The following is a 26,383-nucleotide window of genomic DNA, read 5'->3' as shown; positions in this document are numbered from 1 at the left end:
TTTCCCCAGCATTGTACAATTAGACTTTCTAGGTGCCCATTCATAAAGGACCGTGTCTTTTCCCCGTGGCTGCATTGCAGACGACCCTCAGGTAAACTGAACAAAAAGATATTTCTATGTTAATAAAGAAGAGTAATTTTCTCTTCTCCTCCATGGCAACCATTCCCTCTTCAATCCAGCTGTGTTGTGGCTGCATTTTCTTTCCCTTCTCCAAAAGAATGAACCCCAGTGAATCACTCAAATGCAGACAGAACCCCATGAGCTTGTGTGGGCATCTGAGTGTGTGTTTCCATACAGTACAGGCACCTTTATGTCGCCCGACCTCTCAGCCTCTCTCCCCCAGTGCAGAACCTGATTGGCGCTAATCTCTCGGGTCCACTCTCAGGGTATTGTTCCTTCTGCTGTGATCTTATTCATGTGCCACTCACCGTGCTCTCCTCTCATGTTAATACTCCAGCTAAAAATGGTTTTAGGCCAGCTTAATCAACATAAATATATAAAAATAAAAATGTATAAACCGTCTTTTTCTCTCAGCTCCGCAGCTCTGCAGGTGATGGTGGAGTTCCGCAGGATTTGGCCTCTTATTAAAATGGCAAGTAGCGGTTGGACCCTGTGATGTTTCCATCACACGGTTTACGTATACAGACAGCCCGTAGGCTGCCGGTGGACAACGTGAGATGAAGGCAACGGTTGATGTTCTGATTTGATGACTGTTGCCATGGCAGCGGGATGAGGATGGATGAGGGGCGTTAGCATTCACACAAAGAGAGCGAGAGCGATAGAGGGACGGAGAGAGAATACGATCACTCTCATTCTGTCTCTCTCTCTCACACACACATACACACACATGTGGTTACCCCCCCCGGCCCCATCCCCAACCACCAGTACAGTCCTGTAAGTCTTCCTTTGGCTCAGTGAGCTGTAAAGGTCCATCATTAGGACAACAGGGTGGGGTCCAACATTCTGACAGCTTGTCATGAACAGCAGCCTGCATGGCTAACTCTGTGATGAGGCCGCCATTAAAGAGAGGAAAACCACACGATCGCACTGTTGCTTCAACAAGGCACCTGGTAGCTCTCCAGCCTCTCCTGGATGGCTGAACGGGGCGGTTCAATAAAAACGGTTCCTGGTTCCAACGGACGTGTTTATAGCGTTTCCTCTGGCCAGCCGCGGCACCAGGGTTAAGTTGATCATCTCTCACTCTGGTAAAATAGCCAGGGGAGTCCGTGTACCACTAGATCAACTCTACAACTTAAAGACCCTAAACGTTACAGCTCAGATGATCGATATGGCACTGAGCAATGTTCTTTACGAGCTAATAGACAAATCCATTCCTGCAAAACCCCTTGGGCCTCGGGGAGGCAAGAGGGAAGTTAGAGTATGCTGCTGTATGCCTGGTGTTGCCACTTAGACCTCTGCTTGCACACACAAACACGCCAGGGAGGTCTGAAGAGGCAGCAGGATGCGGCATGTGTGTCTGTGCGTGTCCATGTGTGTCCAAATGTCTCTCTGAGGGTGTAGCAGTTTCCATATTCCGCCGAGGTTATTGCGAACGCAGTGATGCCAAAAGAAGAGTTACGTCCCCCAACATAAGAGGGAGGAAAAACACATGAAACCCATTTCATTCACATTGCCTAAATGCTTTTATTGGACTCTTGGATAAGGGGTGCGCACATGAAAAACTTGTAATTCCCTTACCGTCTGATTAAAAATCCAGATTGCCTAATAAATGTCAGAATTGCATCACAAAGTAGAGAAATCCTTAAATTCTCATTCCCATCGTAAATCTAATTCTGTGTAACACCTGTTGCTCTTTCACCAGATTCCATCAGTTCATCAACATGGTATTCCAGACATACCTTCCAACATCTGTCAAATGACTGCATTAACACGGATCAAATGCTTGCCATAATAAAAGTAATTCGCTTTTGTAACTTTTTCATTTTCAGACTCCTAGAAAGACAACATCCAGAAGCCGAATTAAATTGTGTGTTTGACATTTTGTGTAATCAGATTTCTTTTAAATTCACCAAAGGTTAGTATTTGATAATGCCTCATTTGCATATTAAAACATACAATTTCAGAAATTTGTAACTAATCATCAGGGGAAGCTCATAGTGAAATATATTGTGTGGTTTTATTTGCTCTTTTACACCATTATGGTTTTAGTTATTTCTACAACTGTTAAGAAATTCCCCTATCAGTAGGACTTACATACACCCAAACTTCCAGTTTTCCTCCTATCTATATTCTGAAGGGTCTGTTCATATATAATTTATAGCCTGATTTATAGAACATTTCATTCCTACAACATGGCGAAAAATGGATTTTCCTTTTCTATGGCTGTTTTATGATTTATGGAGTAATGGAAGAGATATCCAAGACACCTTCAGTACAAACCTTTGACTCTGATATGTCAACAAAATTAAACAAGGACTTTGGACCTAGTTTCGCCCAATGTACAGATTTGTGGTAAATTGTGTGTAAATTAGCACATTTTGAATTAGAAAATACTATGTTTGCTTATATAACAATTCAGACAACTTGTAATTGTAAATTCCTTCAACCAGTGCCGACCTGTCCTCAGATGTAGGAACCTTGGATGCAGCAGTGGGCCCTGATGCCTGTTTGGATGCCTTCTCTTCCATCAACCTGACCTGATCAACTGACTTCTTTAATTTCGAAGTCTAAATCTTCTACTTGTCTCTTGGATCCCATTCCGACTAAGCTGCTTAAGAAAGTTTTTCCTTTAGTTAGCACGTCTTTGTTAGATATTATGAATCTGTCCTTGTTGACAGGACATGTACCACAGTCCTTCAAGACAGCTGTAATTAAACCTCTTCTTAAGAAACCTACTCTTGCTCCAGAGGTGTTGGCTAACTACAGACCTATCTCTAATGTTCCCTTCCTCTCTAAGATCCTTGAGAAATCCGTCGCAAATCAATTATGTGACTTTCTACAAAACAATGCATTGTTGGAGGATTTCCAGTCAGGATTTCGAGTGCATCATAGCACAGAAACAGGTGAAAATTACGAATGATCTTCTACTTGCATCGGACCAAGGACTCATCTCTTTTCTTGTCTTCCTGCACCTCAGTGCCGCATTTGACACCATAGATCATTGTATCCTGTTGCAGAGACTAGAACGTTTGATTGGTATCAAAGGAACTGCACTCAGCTAGTTTAAATCCTTCTTATCGGATCGATCCCAGTTTGTGCTTGTAAACGGTGAATCCTCGAAGACCACCAATGATGGTCACGAACGGTGTCCCACAAGGTTCTGTACTTGGACCGATTTTATTTACCCTCTATATGCTTCCTGTGTGCGATCTTATCAGGAAACACCGCATAAACTTCCATTGTTATGCAGACGATACTCAACTGTATCTGTCGATCAAACCAGAAGGGACCCTCCAGCTAGTTAGACTTCAAGAATGTCTTGGAAACATTAAAACTTGGATGACCGGCAACTTTCTGATGCTAAACTCAGAAAAACAGAAGTTATCTTAATAGGCCCAGAGCGCCTTCGAAGCCAGATGTCACGTGATACAGTTTTATGGATGGAATTGTTCTGGTACACAGCAGCACCGTCAGGAATCTTGGAGTTCTCTTCGACCAGGATATGACCTCCAACTCTCATTTAAAGAAGGACTGCCTTTTTTCATCTACGTAATATATCAAAAATCAGGAACTGAACTAACAAGAACTAAGAAAAGGGATCATATTACTCCAGTATTAACTTCTCTGCACTGGCTAAATCAAGAATAGAATTTAAGGTACTTCTCCTCACCTACAAGGCACTTGCTGGTGAGGCACCGTCTTATCTTAAAGAGCTTGCAACACCGTATTGCCCTACCAGGCAGCTGCACTCCATAGATGCTGGGTTACTTGTTGTTAGGGTTTAAAAAGTAGGATGGGAGCCAGAGCCTTCAGGTATCAAGCTCCTCTTTTGTGGAACCAGCTTCCACTTTCAGTCGGAGGGGCAGATTCGGGCAGCTCTTTTAAGGTAAAGCTTAAAACTTTCCTCTTTGATTTTGCTTATAGTTAGGGCTGGCTCAGTTTAGCCCGGACCAGCCCTTAGTTAAGCTGCTATAGGCTTAGACTGCCGGGGGACTTCTTAGGACACACCAAGCTCCTCTCTCACGCTCTCGTTCTACAATAATTCACGTTTTATTAATGCACATGACTAATTCTTTCCGGAGTTTTTTGGTGCTTTCTCCCCTAGCAGGTCTCCGCAGATCGTAGTTCCTTCTGGACCCTGGTCCTGACACCTGCCGTGACCCTGGTGACGCCTGCTGCTGCCATCATCATCATCATTATGATATGATTTTAAATATTAATCATATTACTGTAATCATAAACCAACATTACCCTCTCCTAAAGTCTTTGCGCTCTCCCTCCCCACACGCTTCTGTGGATGGTGGTTCTATCTGATGGTGGTTGCCTCTGCAGTGGTCCTGCTGTGCGCCTGGCTTACTACTCACAATTACTTGAATCATTTCTGTCATAGGAATTGAATGTATTATACATTGTTCATTCTGTACACATGGCATCCATTGTAGTCTGTCCATCCCGGGAGTGGGATCCCTCCTCTGACGTTCTCCCTAAGATTTCTTCCCTTTTTTTCCCTCTTGGAAGAGTTTTTCCTGTGTTTTGGGACAGAGGATGTCGTATGTGTGCAGACTGTAAAGCCCTCTGAGGCAAATTAGTAATTTGCGATTTTGGGCTATACAAAAGAAAATGCATTGAATGGAAATAATCCAAAAGCTATGTGTCATAATATCCGTAATTCTTTTTCAAAAATATATATATCAGCGGATGCGGTGCATCAACATCTGCGATACCAATTTAAACATTTTCTCATTCAATTCAACGAGAAACTGCTCTGTATATTCTAAGGTTTCTACATCATGTATAGATTGCTTTATACAACAAATATGTTTATGTTTTGGAGCAGTGTACAGTTTCTACCCAACTTATGGGTTGAGAAATCAAGAATACCTTCTGTAAAAATCTGTATGACTGATGACTGTAACATGTCACAAAACATGAATTCTGAGCCTCTACGGCTTTACTGTTCTGGTGTCTGCTACAATAGTTGCAAATTAGCACAGAAATACAGTTTGAAGTATGAAAAAAATGATTTTTCAATGCAACTAATTAACAGTGAGGCTTCACAGCAATGTCTATACTTACATTTTTAACCCGGACCACCTGGGGTGTCTCGCCTTAGAAACGGTAGAAGATTTCTAAACCCGGCCTGGATTTTCTGATGACGGCTCTCTTATATCCTCTCTAATGTCTCCTCTTGCTATCGAGCTCCTCTGCCTTACTGTGTTCTCTTTGCCCTCACTTTGTCTCTCTCTGCTGTATGCTTGCTCATTAAACCTTAAGGTCAGTTTTTCCCTCCACGCTCAAAACCCTTTGTCTTGACGCCCTTGCTAACCTTCTGCAACACTTACTTCAACACAGCTTGGCCAAACTTCAGTGCAAAACTTCGGCACGTCATTATAAAAAATAATAGGGTACGTTCATAAAAGATATGAGGGCCCTCTGTGACATTGTGCGGTCCCCCAGGTCCCCAAACTATTTGGTTTATAGTTGTCATGTAACATTTATGATTAAGGTAACATTCATGCTTGTCTTATTTTGGTGCAAGGACAACAGCCACACTGGGAAAAAAATATTCTAAATGACTTTGTTTGAAGGTCTTATGGCAGCAATCTATTTTGGGGGAAATATGCCTCATTTAGTGTTGGTAAGTAGAGAACAGGCAGCCATCTAAAGAGTTCACTCTCTCATTCAGGACTGAGAACATTCGCTTTGCTTATCCATCATACATTTGACAAGCATATTATAAGAAATGGAATTTGCCCCTTCCCCTAAAAGCACTTAAGGTACATTTTGAATTATGTATGTTTTTTATTTCAGTCTTCATATTTTCACAAAAATGGTAACCAATGTATGTTATAATTCCCCACATCCTTTTGTGATGGCTTCAAATTAAAGTGCTTTTTTCATTCAACCCACAGTCTAAATCCCAAAGGTTTTTAAATTAGCAACTCTTAAAATTCTCGAAGCTAAAAAAAACATTCCTTGGCTGGTGTGCCATCCATCTTGGAAAAAAGCATGAACAAAACATGATCAGAACGGATTAATATGTATGAAGACAATTTGTTGGAGAAATGAGTGTGCTCTGTTTGAATTTTTTGGAGTTTGAAAGAGGTCCAATCTGGTGAGTATAAATAAATTCCTGATGCCGATTAACAAAGAAGGGACTTGCATTTTGGTTGAAATGACTTTGTCTGAATGGAGAGTAATGTTCATTTAGCAACAAACTGCTTTGAAATATTAATATCAGCCCGCGCAACAGAGAATAACACTATTAACAAATAAAAAACAGAATATAAATGAACGCTTTTACTTCTTTATGTTTGATGTGTTTTATTTCAATGCTTGTTTCATGTGTGTTTGTTCGTGTGCGGCAAAAACACTGTGTCACCACCGCGGTGAGGAGAATAGATTTGTAGATAGAACATGTCTCAATGCAGCAGGATTATATTTATACAGAATCCTGTTTTTTCAGCACTACTATTCTAAATAGGCCTGATTGCTAACTCGGGTACTAAAAATGTCTGAGGCAATTTGAAAAGCCATTTTATTCCAACCATTATCTGCAGTGATTGGCGGAAATGGAACACTCAAACCTTTCTAGTGTTTTAATGTAACACCGTGATCAGACAGATGACAGGGAGTTGTCAAGCTGAAAAGAGAATGGACGCCCTGCGGCCGATCAGAGTCAAGTGCTTACTGTGGCCCGGCTAATTCCAAAGATGTTTGCTTTTAAGCACAGAAGGTTATCTAGAATAAGGAGTGATAGAGATTTCCTTGGCCTGGTGTTTGCAGTTACCGTAGAACCTTTTCAACGTATGAAAAGATCAGTCGTGTAAAACCAGCAGGCTGTCTGCTCCGTGCCAATGTGTCAAACCCGAAATGGGTTGGGGGAAAAAGAGAAAAGATAAGCTATAAAGATTAACAAAAGCCTAGAGTAAGTCTGCAACTGATTAAACTAATGAAAAAGTGGCCAATTAATTCGCATCTCATTATAGGAAAGTGTTGTAGCTCAGATAATAAACCTAATATAGTTTTAAAAATGATTCCACACTGCTGTTATTCATAAAATACACCAAATCTCTCTCTCTCTCGCTCTCTCTCTCATCACCCCTCCTCTTCCGTACCTCTCAGCGTTTATCTCAGCACTCAATTTTACAATTGAATCAATGGCATTGTAAATGAAGAATTTCAATTGTAGAAACAGTTTGACATTTTGAGTGTTATCCTTATTTGCTTTCTTGGTGAGAGTTAATCAATACCACTCCCACGTCTACATTCTAAATGCGCCGTAGTGAGAGCCAGAGACAATTGGCGTGGGTTAGCATGAAGACTGCAAGTGGGTTGGTCTAAAAATACACACCTCTAGAGCTCACTAATTTATACGAACAATATGATCTGTTTAATCAGTACGCATAATTAGGCAAAATTTGGTGGAACATGGTGACGTTGCCAGACAGCTATAAGTGATGCTAACAGAGGTGCTGGGTGGATGGATACAGTAGATTGTTGTTTGCAAAGAGATCATTCTAACTTAATTAAACTTTTCACTTTTATGGATTAGGCAAACAAGTAAGGGCTAGTAACCCAGACTAGCTAGTTTCTCCCATTCTCTGGTCTTTATGCTAGTGAGCATACTCCCTCATAGCCACATTTAAGGGTCGGATTCGCCCTTCCTATCAAATTAGGTGAATAATTATATTCTAAAAATATCTATTCCTTCAATATTTAGCATTTTAAAATAGTATGTACTGTCTGTGTATAAAAGTATACACTATATAACCACACAATTTGCATAAGTGTTTTTTTATTTTATATATTATTTGGCCCTTAGTCCCATGAGCCTCAGTCAGACCTTAAAGCTTCGGTTCACGAGACTGGGAGCATTTATAATCTCTAATTCTACGGTTCTAAAACCGGTAACGGTGCAAACTAGAACCAACTACGGCTATGCTATCATACGCTGAGATAACAACCCACACAGAGGTGCTCAGGTAGACAGCACTCCACTGTACTTCCACATTGCAGAAACTCGTTTGCTCCAACAGCAGTGCTCGGAAATTCATACAGAGAACCTCTACTGCTTCTTATGAAAGTGTGCTTTCTACTTTGTAAGTTCAATTAAATGTGATGCCATCGATTGTCGACATACTTCTGGCCATGCGGAGTATGTGTGGGCATGTGTGTCAGCGGTAAACTCCAGCTGAACCACACGTTGTCTTTCTACTGCCAATCTCCTCTGTTCTAACGGTGCGCAGTCGTCAATTCGAGGTGTTGATGTTTTCCTGAGTTTGTCAGCAGGTCTGACTGGGGCTCGAAGACGCCTACAGCCTCTCCCAAGGGAAGTGTCACAGTTGGACATGCCCGTCCACCCCGTCCACCCCGCAAACCCATCAAACATAGACACGCACACACATGAAAGGGAGCAGAGACAGACGTCTGTATGAGCGTGGCCTCGCTCACAAACTGAATCTGCTTCTCCTTTACTCCTTAATCTGTCGCTCCCCCTCGCTGTTTTTTCTCACACTCAAATCCACACAAACATGCATGCACACACACAAAAACACGCTCGCACATTGAATAAATTGACCTGTCAGCTTCAATCAGACCAGGAACAAAAGGATTCCTGCCAGTTTGAAGCTGACATCATTAATGGGTTTGGTGGGGGGGGGCGAGCTCTGAAGACAAAGCGAGTGCAAGGTCGGGCCGACTTAAAATGCACTTTCATTTTGGCAGGGACGTTAGCTTTTTGATTCCAGCCGCTTTACGCCAACATCTCTTTGCGAGTGTCTCTAACTTTCATTATCACTGGGAACAGAGGGGCGTGCAAGACTTTGTTGTGCTGATGGAGAGAAATGTGACATCCATAATGCATTTCCTATTAGAGGACGCCACGCTTGGACACCGCTGGCCATGTGTCAGAGGGAGATGGACAGGCAGAGGAGGAGTACAAATGGGGCGATTTTTGAGGAGAGGAGAGAAAGAAAATAGTTGGCCGCTCCAGTAAAGATACCGATGCAGCAGCAAACAGAGAGGGAGAGAGAGACAGAGCTGAAGCTTGAGTGAAAGGAAGAACGTGAGACTGTGTCAAGGTTCGGAGAGCCACAGGACATGCAGCTCTTCATGTGACACATGAAGTCCACATGAAACCGGCTTTCCTGGTGCATTGTTGCAACGAAACCAAATGCTTTGAACATTTAAATCCTCTCCTCTCACTTCCATGACCACATCCGTCCCCATTTGCTACTGTTTCCTCTGCCGCGTGTCCATCTGCCTCACGCATTTTGCGGCTTTCACTCTGACCCTGGCTGAAGATGGAGTCCCTCACCTCAAATGGTAATAACTTTGGTCCATATGCACACAGCCATCGCAAATTGATTGCTGTGTATTGCCGCAGGCCCTCCGTCGTCTCTCGCTCTCTGCTCTTCCATCTTGTGATTTTGCACGAGGCTGACTCCATGTCCAATTCGGCCGTCATTAAACGGCACCCCTGGGTGCTCCCCGTACGCAAACAAGCACATCCTAAACTCTCCCGAAGGCTCACTGACCGGTCTCCTCCTCCTGTCGGAGTCCCTCTCCAACCCTCTTTGTCCAAAGCTCGCTCGAAACCAGCTAATCCTTCACCTGTTTTACCCTCAACCCCTCATTCCCTTTTGTTCTCGTTCTAATTATACCATTACATTACCATTTCTATTCTCTCATTAGCATTTTCTGCTCACCCTGTCTCCTGTTCTTCCCCTCTCTAATTCTCTTTTTTGTTCCCCCCCCCACCCTCTCTGTCTCCCTCACCTTTTCCCTTTCTCAGACACTGAATTCCTTCCACCTTTTTATTTTTCGCTGCAAGTAAACATACAGTGCCCTTGGGGATGGGTTGGAGAGCTCTGTCTTTGTTTGTGTGCACCTCTAACTAACTCTCCATCTGCGGGGAGCCCAGCCCAGCAGGGCAAGACAGATAGCTGGCACCCTCCCAACCTCTTCTCTAGTTGGCCCCATGCCTACACCCCCGCCTCTCAACTCCTACTTCCTCGCTGCCTACGGTCCTCCCACAGAGGCGGTTGTCTGCCGCCCTCGGGCAGCCGCTAAGGTACTGTAGACGCCCCGCGGCTCCTTTTACTCCAAGCCTCAAACCAAAAATCTGCCGCAGCTTCCAATGGATATTCAATCCTTTCCGAGCCACATGCTGTGAATATTCGTCACCGGACTCTCCTTAAGCTCCATCCCCAGTCGACCCAGGGATCCCCTGCAATACCAGCTCGCTTCAGGGACGGGATAACCAATAGCGCATTTTTGGTTATTGGCCACATCAAAGAGCTTTCAAAGGGAGAGGTACTTAAGCATTAGCTTCAGTTGAAAAACACAGTTTCATTCATGTGACTGCTTGAGGCTACAACTTGCAAAGATGTACAATGTCATATGTTGTTTTCCGTCTCGTCACTTGGTGTGACTGCAAGTACACAACCGTTATACAATCATACACAAGCAGCCTGAACCTCAGCACATGCTGCGTGCTACTTTCTCGCACAAAAATGATCAACTTATGCATAGTGATGGACGACCCCCCCCTACCCCCTCCCGCTCTCCCCCACAACCCCCGCGTGGGAAGAAATGCACTTAACTTACCATTGTCCGGCTCGGACTTCCTGTCATGCTCAGTGTCCGTGAGGGACAGGGCGGAGTTGGCGCGGCTCGTCAGGCACGAGCTCTGGCCGGACTTCAGGCCGCGCATCCACATGTGCTGCAGGCCGAGAGCGGGAGAGGGGTCCGCCTCGGGCTCCGTGTCCACGTCCGAGCCCACGCCCAGGGAGTAGCGGCTGTGGCAGTGAGCGGCCGGTCCGGAGCACAGAGCTTCCTCCTCGCCCTCCTGGTGCTGCTGCTGCTGCTGCTGCTGCTGTGGGTGGATGTGGTAGTCCGGGCTCCTCATTGGCCCCACCTTGCAGAAGTCTAATTCTAGAAGGAAGTGGAGGGACAAGCAGAACGTGATCACACAGCCTTTGGAAAATGTGTTGTTATTTGCTTCAGCAGCTAAGCTGACCAGGTGTTTGTTAGAGGCTAAGAACAGCTACCAAATGATGTTGAGAGACGGGCTGTGACTTGAGCATGCATTTAGTACAAGTTCTGTAGCAGAAGTCCGGATCAAAATGCAAAGCTTGATTTTTCTTAACCATTTGCAGTGAAGCTGTATCCTGTGCGGGGCTGCCTGATGTGTGTTATCGAGCTGGAGACGTATTGAACTGCTGCTCAAACAGGAGCACTGATCTCATCTATATTCTCCTTGGTGGGGTGAAGAGATCAGATAAAGATCAAACCTTATTAATATTGACTCAGACTGAGGGAAAGATCGAGCCTCATATGCTTTCAGGTATCAGAACACTCTGCAATCCCGGGCATCAACCGGTTATCTGAGAACATCAGATATACTGCGTTTCTCCTCTGGTTTCACTTCAATTCAATTCAATTCAATTGAGCTCCAGCTTTTTTTTTCTGCAGAGGCAGTTGAGTAAATTTACTTCCTAGTCACCTCACTTTTCGTTTTGGAATGTATAAGTGGAAGTGATGGAATTTCTTAAAAGCGTGGCGTGAATTGAAATCTATACAGTTACTCCCGTAGCCCAGTATTACAGAGTCCAGCCCGAGACTTCCTCTCATGCTCACTAAGTGCAGTTAATATGTGTTAGGTCGGAGCCTTTGAACACGAGCCGCGGTGTTTCAATGAGCGCCGCGAGTCACGTTGACCACTCCGTTGAGCAGCAATGGGTCCTGCTGAGCCTGCTTGATGGGGTCGAGGCCAGCAGTGGCTAATACACTGTTCTACTGGAATTAAACTGGCACCAGATTGGTCACCGCTACACCACTGTTTGACTCAAATTGGCTGCAAGAGGGCAATCCAGGAGAAAATAGGCTACTTACCCATAGCAAGGAATATGGATTGACTGTAAACTGAGAAGCCGTTTTCTTTTGAGACCAATTTATATTTAAGCGGATGATTAAAGGAGAAATCATTTTTTGAAAGACCTCCCATTTCCCGCCATTACAGTCAGCAACTCCTGACTCACGTCACTTCAGAGAAAAATGTACCATTTATGTTTTGAATTATTCTTTCCCCCTATGTCAGAATACCTGCCAAAACCATCTGGGTTCTACAGTACTGGATGTGATGAAATACAAACGCTTCTAAAGTCGGTTAATATCCACCCACCAACAAGGACCACCAAGCGACCAAAGTAGGCGACTTACAGTGCCCCGAATTGTGTGCTGAATTGTTTGCACGTTTGTAACGTTGAGTTAAGTGGGGACTGCTGTTCTCTCTCTCTCTCTCTCTCTCTCTCTCTCTCTCTCTCTCTCTCTCTCTCTCTCTCTCTATGCAAGGATGTGATTAATGGCTAATTCATTATTTAGAGCTTATTAACAAGCAAAGAAAACTGATTGTTGTGGTTAGTTCTCTTAAGTACTTATGTACGTTTATTGAGCTCATACATACAGATATGTATGCATGTATACATGCATACATATATTATGCACAGTAAATCTGGTTGCGTTGTACTTTGTGTTTGACCACATCACTCCCAAAGGGACACTTGCTCTACTGAACACAAATTATTGATATATAGATGGATTATTGATATATAGATGGACTGTTTGTGCTGCTCCCTGAAAATAACCTGTTTATGCTGGTACCTAAAAAGAATGGAGATTTATATAATGTTATGAAGGAGGGTAACTTATTTTTCTCAAAATATAATGGTTTTATATTTGATTTGATTATATTAATGGCTACGTTCAGACGCCTATTTTCCTAAGTGTTAGTACACAAATAAAAGTTCACACCCTATTTTTGAATTAATTAATACATTTTGAGCATAACGTGTTTAAAGATGTTAATCATTGCCCAGCAGACATACTGTATAAATATCCAATCAATCGTATCTTTCCTATAGGAGCAGACCTTGTTGTGGGAGTAAATAAAACAGAGGAGGAATGCAAATATCAGGGACAATGCTGGGAAAAGGGAAGGAAGGCTAGGAAGGCTAGGAAGGGCGGGTGGGGCGAAGGCAACATGTGCAGGTTTAAAAGATGAAAGAAAATATGAAGAACATGGGTGGGGGATAGGAGGCCGCTCTTTGCCAGGAACACCGTAATCCATTTAAAACGTCACTGGAGGCAATGTCCCCCCTTAACAGTTGGCTACTTTAGGTAGGGTATGCTATATTTAACTCTGTTGCCCCTAAGATGAACAGATGTGTCTTGCAGCACCGCCTGCCATTGACATTTCAATGGCTGCTTTGGGGGGGTCTCTCGCACCTTACCATATGACACTGATGGCAGGGGACGTTGTCTGTTATGGAAACCAATTTTTTTTTTTTTAAAAGCAAACTCTCTCCGGCACACCGGCATGCTGACGTGATGATGACTAATGGCCATCGACGGGACTATGCTTAGCGAACAATAGGACAGAATCCATCGAAGGTGGCATTCAGACGCGAGGTGCGCCGGGCGGCGTTCTCGCTGGGAGTTGTGAACTGTTGTGAATGGCTGAAGTTGCTATTTAGCGTGGCGGGTCGGTTTCTGCATGGTAGCAGGAGGTCGGGGTGGCTGAAAGCGCATCTATCGATCCCTACGAACGCTGCACAGCGGCGTTGTCGTGATGAGGTGCGGCTTCTCTCTTAACGGCCCACATGACCTGCATGAGGACCATCCATCACAGCTCGCGCTGGCCCATTTCTCCTCCTGTCACCGGCGGGGAGGATTTTTTCACTGTGTAAATGCGTGCGCGTGCTTCTGTCCGCACATATCTGTATCTGAGTGTGCGTGTAATGAAGGGACGGCGTTCCACCTCAGGTGAGGCCAGACAGGTTTGGGGGTTTGACCTAGTTTAGCTGTGGGAGAGAAATATCACCTCCGTGGAGAAGAGGTAATTGGCTGCCTCCGACTGTCCTTCTGGCTCATTGTGGACCGTAATGGGTAATTCACGTTGGCCCTTTCAAAGACCCCAGTGTGCGCGTCTTTGTGCGTGCATGTGTGTGTCAGCCATATGTGTTCCACAATCCATTTGCGAGCACACGCGGCTAAAGCCCGCCCTGAGCGAAGTACCTGGCTGGGGCTGGCTGTAGTTGCTCTGTCGGTCCCGGTGCGATCCGAGGGTGAGGCGCAGCTCGTGCGTGTAGTCGGGCAGGGTTTCCCGCGAGGTGTAGGAGCGGTGGTGGGCGCGGCCGTCCTCGCTCTCGTCCGACGAGCTGGTGTAAGACATCTCCATTTCATGGCGCCCCTTCGACAACGGCTGGTAGGGTTTGCTGTCCATCTCCTCCATGGCTTGTAGGCCTCTGCTCAGTCACTCAGCGAGGCCACGGCACGGAGCGCAGAATCTGCAGGTGAGAGAAGAAGTAAGGTAAGGGAGGGGGGGGTATAGTGGGGGAGGCCGGAAAACACGGTTGGAAGGAAGAAAGATGGTCCGTCGGTGGGGAAATGAAGGGGAGCAGTGGACAGGGGAGACAAATAGTGCTTATGTTATTGAACATAGTGGAACAATATTGCAATATCTGCTCATTCCAGTTACAGCGGACATTTATAAACGCTGTTTGGCTTTTTTCATGTTTCACACCAAAAGGTTAATCAATACGCTCAGAAGGGACCGAAAGGGCGGCCATCGCGTCCAGTTGTTGTTTGAAGAGAAATTGGGCAAAATCATGCAGTTGTGCTTTGGTTTTTCTCCAATTGTGGTTAAATCAACAAATTTGTGAATACATGTCCTCGCCAGATTCCAAAGTGACCATGAAACACGCCAGCCTTTACAGCGTCAATTCATGTTCCCTCACTCCTCCCTGGACCCCATCCGGATCTATCTCTCACAACGTGTGGCGTGATGTGCGCATGCGGCCACGGCTAATGTTCGATTGGGACGACGATTACGGCACACAAGAAGTTATAAGAAAATGCTCCATTCATATTAGTTCTCTTTCACCGTGCCCTGCCCTCGGGCCTTACCAGCCTATTTCCTGCAGATATAAAGCTTCTAAATGGAGCTTGAGAGGGTCATTGCTCATAGAGACAAAGTGCTATGGTATTGACCTCTTCAGGGAGTCCTGTAGTCCATATATCAAAGCCATTAGAGCGTGCCTGCTCAATACCTCAGAGATCTGCTGCACAGGGTGATCACCACCAGTCTGATACAAGTTTACAGCTGACCTTTCTACCACCGCAGTAATGCTTTTATTCCACCTGAAAGACTCCTTAGCCTGGCCTCAAGCTCACCCTCCTCATTGCCCGCATGCGCGCCTAAGCGCGCGGACCACCTGCCGACCGCTGACAGCAAACAGCCGAAAAACCATCCAAGTGGCTCGCGCGTTCATCCGCCACACACGCGCACCCTGCAGACATTATCGCAGTGCAGATGATGTGTAAAAGCTCCACACGTATGCATCCATCACCTGCGTTTTTTCTTCTGTAATGATTTCGCATGGCAATGCCTCTGAAAACACATTTTGCCATTTCCCATTACCTGCTGTAGCAACGGCGCACGCTCCCGCGTGACGCTCACGCACTTGTAGCGAGCGCGGTCGCCCCTCATTCTGATTGGCAGGAGTCGTTGCAAGGAATCAAAGCCGGCTATTATCTCGGCTGCCCTGTCAGAAACGGGATTGACTGGTGTCACCTTCTCTCTGGCGCGAGTATACATTACCCTGTGAGCTCCGAGCTAGCTGCAGGCACCGACTGTCGTCTGCCTCTGCGGAGGCTCTCTGTCCTGTTTTATGTCTGTCACGCGCGAGAATGAAAGCATGCAATCCTGCACACAGACGCACCATCTCGCCCGCCCAACCCCCTTTTTCTCACACAAAGAGCCGTAGTAGTAGTGAACATTACGCTTGGGGCATTTAGTCCTGCTTGTGCATCGACGTCTATGATGTCTTGTTTCCTTTAAAACGCACCTTCCTCCTGGTTAATGCCTTTCTTGTATCAACCCACCTCCTCCTTCCCTCTCATCCTCGCCCTACCTTACACACTTTCCACCCTCAGTCTCGTCCTCCAAGGCCCCTGCATTTAGAGAAGTAAGCCTGCTAGCGGGGGTTATCCTCGCTAATTCTAGGCCACAGTGGGGTGCCCATTAGGGGGTTTGATTCTCGGTTTTGATGTCAAAATCTGGTGGTTGTTTCCTAGAGCCAAGCTCACTTGAAACAAGACACATGGGCGTTCGGTGAGACAAGTCAGCGCTTGCCACCTGAGCACAACACTAGCCGAAATTTGCAACTGAGGAACGACTGCCTTGGAGGCGAAGCGGGGCGCCATAGCCTCGCTATGTGTTACTATTCATAGGAAACGCTCCCAAGGACGACCCTTCAAAGGTCTGATCACGTCAGACCAATTAGCATCATGCCACACTCAATCTTTAATACCAGAATTGTCTCAAAACCTGTGCTACACAGATATGTAACATCCCTCTCATCATTTTTTCATGTACATGTAGAGCAGGGGGCCAAACGGTGCTCTGACGGATCCCTCTGTGAAGCCGAGTGCTGAACTGATGGCATCACCGTGCTGCCAGTTGCTAACAACGGATCTCAATCCTCTCCATGCAAGACGTAAGTATGTAAAATTCATCGACTGTAATGATTTATGCATTTCATCTACTGCACTAAGCACAATACAGTGCAGCGCGTCGGAAGGCTTAGTGGCTGACTCAAGGCTCTCACGAAATGCAGCAAAATAAAAGGCGGCGGATACGGTTCAAAAGATTTGAGATCAACTTGTGCGCGTTTGAGATGAATGAGCGAGCAAGGGGTTGTATGCGACCACTACGTATGTTTATGTCGTGTGCAATTTTGTTTTGTAATTTCCTCCTAATCTATAATTCATCAGCGTGTAATGGACTATTCATTGCTCGGTTTAAAATGAATACAAAGTGACAACACTGAGTGAAACACATGGATCGCATTAAATTATCAAGCCCCCCCTCGCCCCTCTATACTCTGCTAACTCTTTTATTCCGTTATCTTTCACACAGACACACACATGCACAGTGTGGAGTGAAAATCCACGGCTACGCAGTTACGCGGCTACTTGACCCCCTCCTTTCCACCCATTGGCTCAAAATGTTGCACGCATGGACCAGTGGACTGTTTTTTAAATGTATTTTGCAAATCTGCTCAGAGAAGTGACAAAGGCTCTCTCACACACACACACACACACACGCATACACACACACACACACACACACATGCAGTTGCTTTCAAACAGGATTTACTCTCCATCCCCAGAAGGGGCGGGGGGCCCTAAGATGTCCCACCACAACAACAACAACGGCACGAGCACGGCCGTGTGTGAAGGACCATGTGGACAATTCAAAACCGATTTAAGCTTTGCGGTCTCACATAAATGACCGGAGATTGTGACGAACAGAAAGAGAGAGGGAGAACATGCACGACGGGAAACAGAGCGGCGGAGAGAGAGTGGATTGGGGCCGTGGCAGCGGCAGAGCAATTGAGTTACACATTGGTAAATAAACAACGGGGGATGTGGAGAGCAGAGAGCCCCCCCAACAATATTAACTCCTCCTTTTATTGATACAGTATAGGATTATTAATACATTTCCACCATGCAGAGAGGGTGTTTATTATCAAAACCCTCCAGAGAGTAGGGAGCTACTAGCCTTTGTTAGCTCTGGCTTTTACACATTTCCATGAAGCTTGTTTGCACACAGGCGAGCTAAACCCGCTCACTGAATAGGCCTTGGCCCAAAGAGAAACCTCGTAGAATATATATATATATATGGCACGGCACGAGCCGTTGCCGCCCCAGATGCTCCGAAGTGATGTCACGACAGCTCTGGGGTTGTTTGCAGGTTTGGATATTTTGTCTAACGTTGCAGTCGCTTAATCATACGAAGGAATGGAGGCGCAGTCTGGAGCTGCAAATGTAGATCCAGGCGGCAGGTCCTGCGGGAGTAAACAGTGAGCTGCCAGAGAGAGATGCCTCTACTGGTGCGAGGGGGTGTGTGTGTATGTATAAATATATGTATGTAGATATACTTTATATAGTGTGTCTGTGCGTGTGAAAAGATGGCTGGTAAAGCTGTTCTATTCGTTAGCATTTGCCGTAGTTCCTCCGGCATATGACAGGGGCGAGGGGCCCCTGAAGGAGCCGCAGGGCCTTGTTCTACCTCAACCAACCCGAAACACAACGGAACAAGTACGGCGAGAAGAGGGAGGTGGGGGAGGGGGGGATGAATGGAGAATGTGGATAAAGAGAGTGATGGGTAGATAATGAGAGATGGAGAGATTTCACAGTGAAATGGGGAGAATTGAAGGATGGAAAGATTGCCAAGTGAGACATGGAGTGATAGAGGGTTTTAATTAGTGGATAAGGGCCGGCTATCTGTGGGCAGTGGCAGCAGGCTCCTCACGTAGTCGTGCTTTCACAGCCAACCAAGCCTGAAATCTCTCGCCGCTAATGCCGTGTTTACCAGCAGAACTCGTATCGTGGTGTATAACCACACACACACACACACACACACACACACACACACACACACATGACAGGACCTCTCTATACAGTATCCCAGATGAAATTGAAAGATGAAACACAAGCCGGCAAAATAGCCATGGATGGACACACACTCAGAGCCTCTCCTGCGCCCACACACACACACACACACACACACACACACACACACACACACATACAAACAGCCTTTCCCTCTAACTGGCGAATAACACACTCGAACACCCACGTGTCATGAAGGATCAACACGGTCTATATGGGCCTTTTCTGTGAAGGGAGAGAACCTTTGCTCACCTTTCCTCCAGCAGTGTCTTTGCCATTCAGCCACCAACGCTGCCGCCAACCTTCATTATTCCTCACACCGCAGCACCCAAGGTTAACGCTTGTGTGAACACAGAGAGTCGCATGGGCGACACAACGGCCCGGGCCAGTCGCCGTGCGCGAGTCGAGAAGTGGGGCTAATTCAATGTGATTGTGGTTACACAATGGGATCGTCACGGGTTTAATTCGCCCGTAGTGTAAAAATAGCACGTTGTTCTCCCACATAGACTACTTTTTTATTGGATTACCACACGACTTGCTTTATTGTGATGTCTATCGCCATCGAGATACTGCGAAGCAGAAAGAATAAGCGAGCGCATGTCCACTCGCACTGCGGATCGCCTGTAGCTGCCAGGACCCTGAGACGCCATCCTGGACTGTTGGACTATTTATAGCTGAATATGAGTAAAATCCCACATCCCCGTTGCACGCCTGAGCGGTGTGATGAAATCCATAAGGTCCTAAACTATTCATGCCCTCTGAACGCTGCCTCCAGCGAAGGCTTTAACTTCTGAAAGGCTGTTTTTGTACATCCTGACTACAGTTAAAACTTTTTTTTTCTCTTTAGATCTTGACTTACGTATAGCCCCCCCCCACAAACTGCCTCTCACCAGACACTTTCTTTCATGATATCCACTTCTACTCCCGCTCTCTGATCTAAAGCCCTCTGCCGATCCTCCCCACAAGGCCAAAAAGCAAACAAAAATCACAGCGAGAGCGAGAATATGCAACGGGCAACACACAACCCCACATCTACTCGCAGGGCGCATCCACCACAAACACACACGCAGCGCACAAGAGATACCACCCAAAACCACGTAATCAATATTCCTGACAAGACAAAGCCTTATTCAACACATTTGTTATTCCTCCTCTTCTGCAGGCTAAATACATGCCCCTGTCCCCCTAGCAGGACTAAAAGGCTGTTCACACTAACTCGCTTGCAAATAAAGCTTTACATCAAGACTGACAACCCCCTAAGCTCTCTGCATCAGCCACTGCTTGGTAAAAAGCCTCTTTCAATAATGCATCTGACCGCTAAAACCCTCCCACACCCAAAGCCCAGCAAAGTGGCGGCATTAAAAATGCAGAATTAATTGATAAATCAATTGCATCGATACCAGAAATTGGATTTAGTGATTAGCGATTTAGACAGTATTTCCTGCGCAGCATCTCCTTGATTAGGTTGTTGATTACGGGGGAAAATGAGTGAGTAAAGAGCATTAGCCCTGAAGAGGAGAGTGGCTGAAAAGATCTACTTGTAGCTTTTCAGCGGCGTTGCAGATTGATTTCTGAATGCTGAGTGGGCTAATCTCCCATCTGCAGCGATGCAACGTGACGCCAGTCATCTGAGGATTTTCTTCTTCTTTTTTTTTTTTGTGATGCTGCCTCAGCCCCCACCTCCTCTCTGACTCCCCTAGCCTCTCGCAGACCAAGGACAAGGCAAAAAGCTCCGCGAAGAGACGAGCGGCTCCACAAAGGCCAACGGAAAACAAAAAAACTGCCACCCCAGTGGTGCTCTTTTGAGAGCTGCTGCGACTGCGAAACGCATTCAGTGATCCAGGAACACAAAACTGCACCTCAAGGTTATTCCGCGGAGGGTTCGGTCGGCCACGTCCTCTGAGAAGTGTGGGGGATTTGCACGATCACAGAGTGGCTGTATGGCTGAGGTGTTTTCAGCACTGCAGGTTGAGATGCATATCAGTGAAAAGAGGAGCCACGGTTTTCTACACCACCAATTAACAGAGCCTGAAATCAATATTGCAGACTGCAAACTGTATTTGCAGTTAGAAAAAGGTAGGTAGAGTCACTTCAAGTCATTTTCTCTTGGATACTATACACCAAGCTGCGTTTTTCATTTAATATGTATCTTATTTTCCATTGCTTCCTTTTCTATTGAGTATGAAGAATACATGTTCCTTAACAATTTACAGTTCTCATTTTGTCGCCTGTCAAAGGAGTCCTCTGAGCACACAAAGGAGAACAAAATAGGAATTCTTCCAAACAGTTCCTTTACCCAAAGACGCCGGGTCAGAGTGACACGCAGCGGCACGCTGTACGATTTGGGATTTCAGGATTGTTACATCTGGAGACAACACGTATTTAGGTCCGCTGCAGTTGAAAAACACGGCGGCAAACACACAGCTGCCACGGTTTTCTTGGAGTAGATCTCGGGTGTTTCTTTGCTCGACTCTCTTTGTGCAGTTTGGCTCGGCGTGTTGGCAGGAAACCAGCGAAGGAATGCGTGTACCTCTGTGGCTAGAAGTCAATCTGCGCGGCACACACACACACACACACACTTGAAACGCATCCCGGAGTTCACGGCGGATCGAGACTCATTCTGAAATTAAAATCCTCAACAACAGAAAAAAAAACAACTCCCCTTGCAAGCCGTGCCTAAAAGAACACGTTGAGTCCGATTGCACTGGAACGTACTGTGTTGTATAAAACATGGCCTCCAGCTGAGACCCCTTGCGCAACACTTGGAGCCATTTGTCTTTTCCACCAGTTAATAATTCATGATCATTGAGAAAATAGAGCGATGAATATTACTGATGATACACATGAGGCTTTTACCAGTCAGCAGGAAATAGATTAACTTGTTTAGAGCAGAGATGTGTAGCATGTCATCGCTGTGTTTAATGTTGCTAAATAAATCAACCGTTTCAGTGCTGTGCTAATATGTAGCAGGTGCACCAGATCGGTCACTTTTTCGCAATAGTCTGTCCAGTCGGCTTGATGCAGAAGATGTGCAACTGGTGTTTTTTCCTGAATATTTAATAGATTTTCACCGTAACAGTATTGTTCGTCATGCCGGTGTGAAAGCGGGCTGGCGTTGACTCCTGTTTACCACCCCCCTACCCCCACCCCCACCCCCCCGTGCCATCAAAAGCGGGAGATGAAACCAACACAAATATAATGGATTCTAACTTAATTATTTTGACACGGGCGCTGAAACGCGCACTTTGAAGTGAAGGACAATTTATGTGGTAATAAATTGGGGAAGAAACAAAAATTGATTTTTCTTTTTCTAAAGTTGTCCACTGACTTGATTAATAAAAATTTCACAGCGAGGAATGTGTCCCAGAAGGTGCACGTCGGCTCTCTCTCTGTGTTTGTGTGTGAGTGAGATATACCTTGTGTGTGTGTGTGTGTGTGCCTGCTAAGATATTAGTGCAAACAGTTTGTAAATGCACAGGCGGCCTGATCTCCAAAACCTGTTCGTAAAAATGTATACGAAAATCAAATTTGTAGTGATACATACTAAATAAATACGTAACTGATGACGTCACCCTATTCAAAGTGAATGGGGACCTGCACCCCGTAAACACACTTCGTGAAGTCTCACGATGTAAAATATACGTGTCATGATTGCATTTTTAACAAGAAATCAATGTTGAATACTAACCCTAACCCCCTCAAAAAATCCAACAGAGACGTTCACTCAAGAATCCGACATGGTCCGCCATGTTGTTCACTCAAGGGGCGTGGTTAACCACCGCCAGTTCGTATGTATTGTTACGAATTTCTATGTCAAATATTTCGTATACATTTTTACGAACAGGTTTTGGAGATCACGTTGGCGCAGGGGGTGGACAAAATAAAATGAATACCAGTAATATACCACAATGCCACAAATGAAAAGTGTTTACAGAGGAAGTAGACAGAATTTGTGTAGACAAATTTGGAAACTGATTTAAAAAGTGTTTTTAAGCAACATTTCAGCTTCACTAAAACAAAACAATTATATTGGTCTCTTTAAGTCTTTTGAGACAGTTAGAGACGTGCCCTTGAACGATGGGGTCTTGTGATGAATCAACACATTGACAAAATAATCGGGAGGTTATTCGTTTATGAAAAGAATTGTTAACTACATCCTTATGTAAACAATAAATGCAACATAGGCCCTCGAAAATGACCATGCGCTTAAATCAGCCCTTCTGTCTGAGCCCTATGAATCTCTCATATACACACACACACACACACACACACACACACACACACACACACACACACACACACCTCTCCACAAATGAATGTCATATTTTAAAAAGAAGTAGAGTGGGCTCGACCAATAAGCCTCTCGTCCTTCTGTCTTCTGAATGTGGAAGAAGAAGAGTAAGGCCAGGGGGAGAAGGGGCTGGTTGGAGTGTTTGAAGGTAGAAGAGAGTGAAGGGAGGCTTTGATTGCATTTTCACAATACAAATCTCACATAACACTCTTCTCCGTCCCCGACTGTATATAATTCCTGACTCCTGCCCATAGCCCAATGGAAAAAGACAAGAGAGAATAGAAGGCTGGAGATGCCGGTTGAGACACGGCCAAATACTTTGATCGCCGCCGGCGTATACTGTGCGTGAATTTGTGTGTGAGTGCGTTTGCGTGCGTGTGTGTGTGCGCGCGCTTCTAAGCTGCATTGGTGAACTGAAGGTGTTTTCAGTTTTAATACTATTTCCGTCCCTTTCCTCTGTTGCTGCTGGTCCCGCATTTGTTTTCAACACTAAAATAAACAGCACTGTACTCGGCTGCTTTGTCATTGGGAGAGAAAAGAAAAAAAGAAAAACAGAGGAGACATCGTTGGGTCGTGGCGAAGAGGAAGGTTTCAACATTAAGAGAAAGTGGAGAACATTATCTTTCTCTGGGAAGAAATTCGTTGTTAAATTAATGACGATTATGAAACGTGTGAACAAAAATAAAATATTAGCTTACACTTTCAACTTAGTGTCAACGTTATGTTACAACTAGTAACACTTTTCTTTTCTTTTTTATATCATTTGCTAATTAATAACAGTGTCCACCGAGCTTTTCCAGTAACCTACATTAACATTTTGCATTTGTTGTCAACACAACTGTACACCACACTGGGCCTGTGCCACCATATGTTTTTAGCCTTATTCTGTGATATGATATTGCTTTTGTGTTTCACTTTTTTATGCATTTTTTAATTGCAGCGCTGGCACTTTCATCACAGGAAACCCTAATGAGCACTGCAGGACATTTCCTCTTGAGGATGGAGCAGTATTGCAGCAAGAAGGTAAATATTTGAAGTTCTACAACGGTCACATGCATTAATGGCTGAGTGTGTGTGTGTGTTTGGTCCAGCAGTCTGTGTACACAACCGGCTCAGGTTCTTTCACTTTAAAAATAATCAGCAGGGTGACAAACAGTGACAGATATTATGCTTTTGTGGCAATTACAATCTTACTACATGACGGAGGGAAGGAGGGATGAAAACTCCCACTGCGCCTCACATCGCCGGACTGCAGCACGAAAGTGTTGTACTCAATATCATAATCAATGCATTTGGCCATGTCCTCTCACTAATTCATGAAGCCAAATTTTATTAAGAAACTTTTGAGTTTCGCAGCTCAACTTGTGTGGATGGAAAGTGTGTGTGAGCGATTCCATGACGGGAGAAAAGGAGCATTACAGTGCCAGGGGCTTCTGCGTTCCTGGAATGAAATTCATAAATAATGCAAGGCTGGATAACAAAAAGAACTCCCCCGCTGCTCCTCTCGCACTGCACTGTGCTAACCAAAGGCCACGCAGTATCACTCCAATCTCAGAAAAACACAAATAATTAGACTTAAGTGAGGATTATTGTGTGTGTGTGTGTGTGTGTGTGTGTGTGTGTTAGTGGTTTCTTCACTTAGGACAATGGGATCCGGTGACAGCAACACAACGGTCCTCCCTGTCTCAATTGTCAGGAAGTTACAATGGAATCGGCACGAGGCTCCGAGCAGGCGGAGCAAACGCACCACCCACAAGTAAATTACAAGAGGTGCGTGCAACAGCTGAGGGGCCGGCAAGAGATGCAAGAGATCATCCGAACAATTGATATCATTCTTTATTATGTAATATTGATAAGCCGTGTGGTGATAGCTGGTAGACGGACTGACAGAAAATGCCGCCGGCTCACCACTGGCATGTGCTCGCCGTCTAATTGGCAAAGTGACATTTCAATTCAAAGGCCGGTCCTCATGTTGTGAAAGGAGTAGTTATAATAGGGGTGCCATTTTAAATGTGCACTTAATCACCCATTCATCAGCGCCAACACCCCCTCCGGTGCAGCGGGGCACCTTAAAAAAAAAAATCCACATATGAATAACACAAACACACACACACACTTCACCAGACAATAGCATGAGCGAACCGCAGCTATGACACACACACACACACACACACACACACACACACACACACAGCCCATCAACAGGAAATGAATGTAGAATTATAATGACCAACCTCAACATACGTCTATGTGACGCGTATGCATGCGTAATGTGGGTGTGGCACAGACGAGAGTGTGTGTGTGTGTGTGTGTCCCACCTCCACGCACAGATGCTCTCTATTAATCACAGGAAGTGAAGACAGACCGCCTGGTTTTTGGCCAAAGCGCCGCTGTTGAGCAGCGTCAGGTAAGTAGCCAGTGTCACGCAATGCAACTCCAAGTCCTGTATGACTACAGGTGCACGGTGGCTGGAGGAGCAGTGTGTGCGGGGGGGGGGCATCACGCATCAGACATATTGAGAAATGCCAGTTTCTCATTTCAATGAATTTGCATTTTCCAATGCAGCGTCTCTCCCCTTCACAAGCGAAGCAATATTTAACATACAATGAAAAATACTGGGACTCTGAGAGAGTTTCTTTCTAATGTCAAAATATATATTTTTGAAAATTACTTAGAAATATTGTTTTTGTTCTGCTTACGCCATTATTTATTTATTATGGATATGCATTCAGCAATTTATCTCGAGCAATTATTTATAATCCACTGTGAAGGAGAGGAGTGAGGAGGTCTAATTCAAATCTATCGGAGCATATCCATCCTGGTGCAATTTTCCCCCTGCCTTCACAATAATTATGATTTATCCAAATGCATTGGCTGCCTGTTAATTATTTCGCCCTCCCACATTCCGCACACGGTGTGTGGGGGAAATGCATATGAAAGGATGCCGCTCACCTGTCCCGATTGCCTGGTCGGGAGAGGTGAAAGTTCACGCAGCGAGGCGCGCGGACGGAAGGTTAGTGTGCAGAGCGATGCAGGTCAACGGTGTTGGACCCCCCCCCCCCCCCCCCCCGGACTGCGTGCACGTTGGGAGACATCAAGGGAAACGCGTCAGGGACCCCCCCCCCCACACACACACACACTCACACACATTCACACACGCTGTAGCTTCGTGCTGAAGGAGATGAAGTGCACTGAGAGCAAAACAACTAAAGGTAGCAAAACGTCACACACACACACCCCGCACACGCACACACACACACACACACACACACACACACCCCGCACACGCACACACACACACACACACACACACACACACACATGAAGAAGAACTCTCAATACTTAAGACTGCTTGTCGCGCTGATTTTCATTAAAACAAATGTAAAACACCGCACTGCACGCAGCACTCTCCCCCTCACACACGCACACGCACACACGGGCCGCCGCACC

The 26,383-nt window shown here is 45.4% G+C and overlaps 1 protein-coding gene across 2 annotated transcripts in view; it reads right to left on the bottom strand.

Annotated features, from left to right (window-relative positions):
- The window catches only part of tenm1 (teneurin transmembrane protein 1), a 149,346-nt gene that overhangs the window by 122,255 nt on the left and 708 nt on the right, over positions 1 to 26,383 (bottom strand). For both annotated transcript variants that reach the window (XM_078101485.1, XM_078101484.1), the window contains exons 2-3: positions 14,200 to 14,471; positions 10,732 to 11,058 (exon numbers count right to left, since the gene is read on the bottom strand). In XM_078101485.1, coding sequence (XP_077957611.1) covers positions 10,732 to 11,058; positions 14,200 to 14,416 — 544 coding nt within the window. In that variant the 5' untranslated portion in view covers positions 14,417 to 14,471. The remainder of the gene's footprint in view (positions 1 to 10,731; positions 11,059 to 14,199; positions 14,472 to 26,383) is intronic.

Source organism: Gasterosteus aculeatus, chromosome 4 (assembly GCF_964276395.1).
Source record: "Gasterosteus aculeatus chromosome 4, fGasAcu3.hap1.1, whole genome shotgun sequence".
Lineage (NCBI taxonomy): Eukaryota > Metazoa > Chordata > Actinopteri > Perciformes > Gasterosteidae > Gasterosteus > Gasterosteus aculeatus.
The sequence above is the reverse complement of the archived record's forward strand: the minus strand, read 5'-3'. Positions and strand labels throughout refer to the sequence as shown.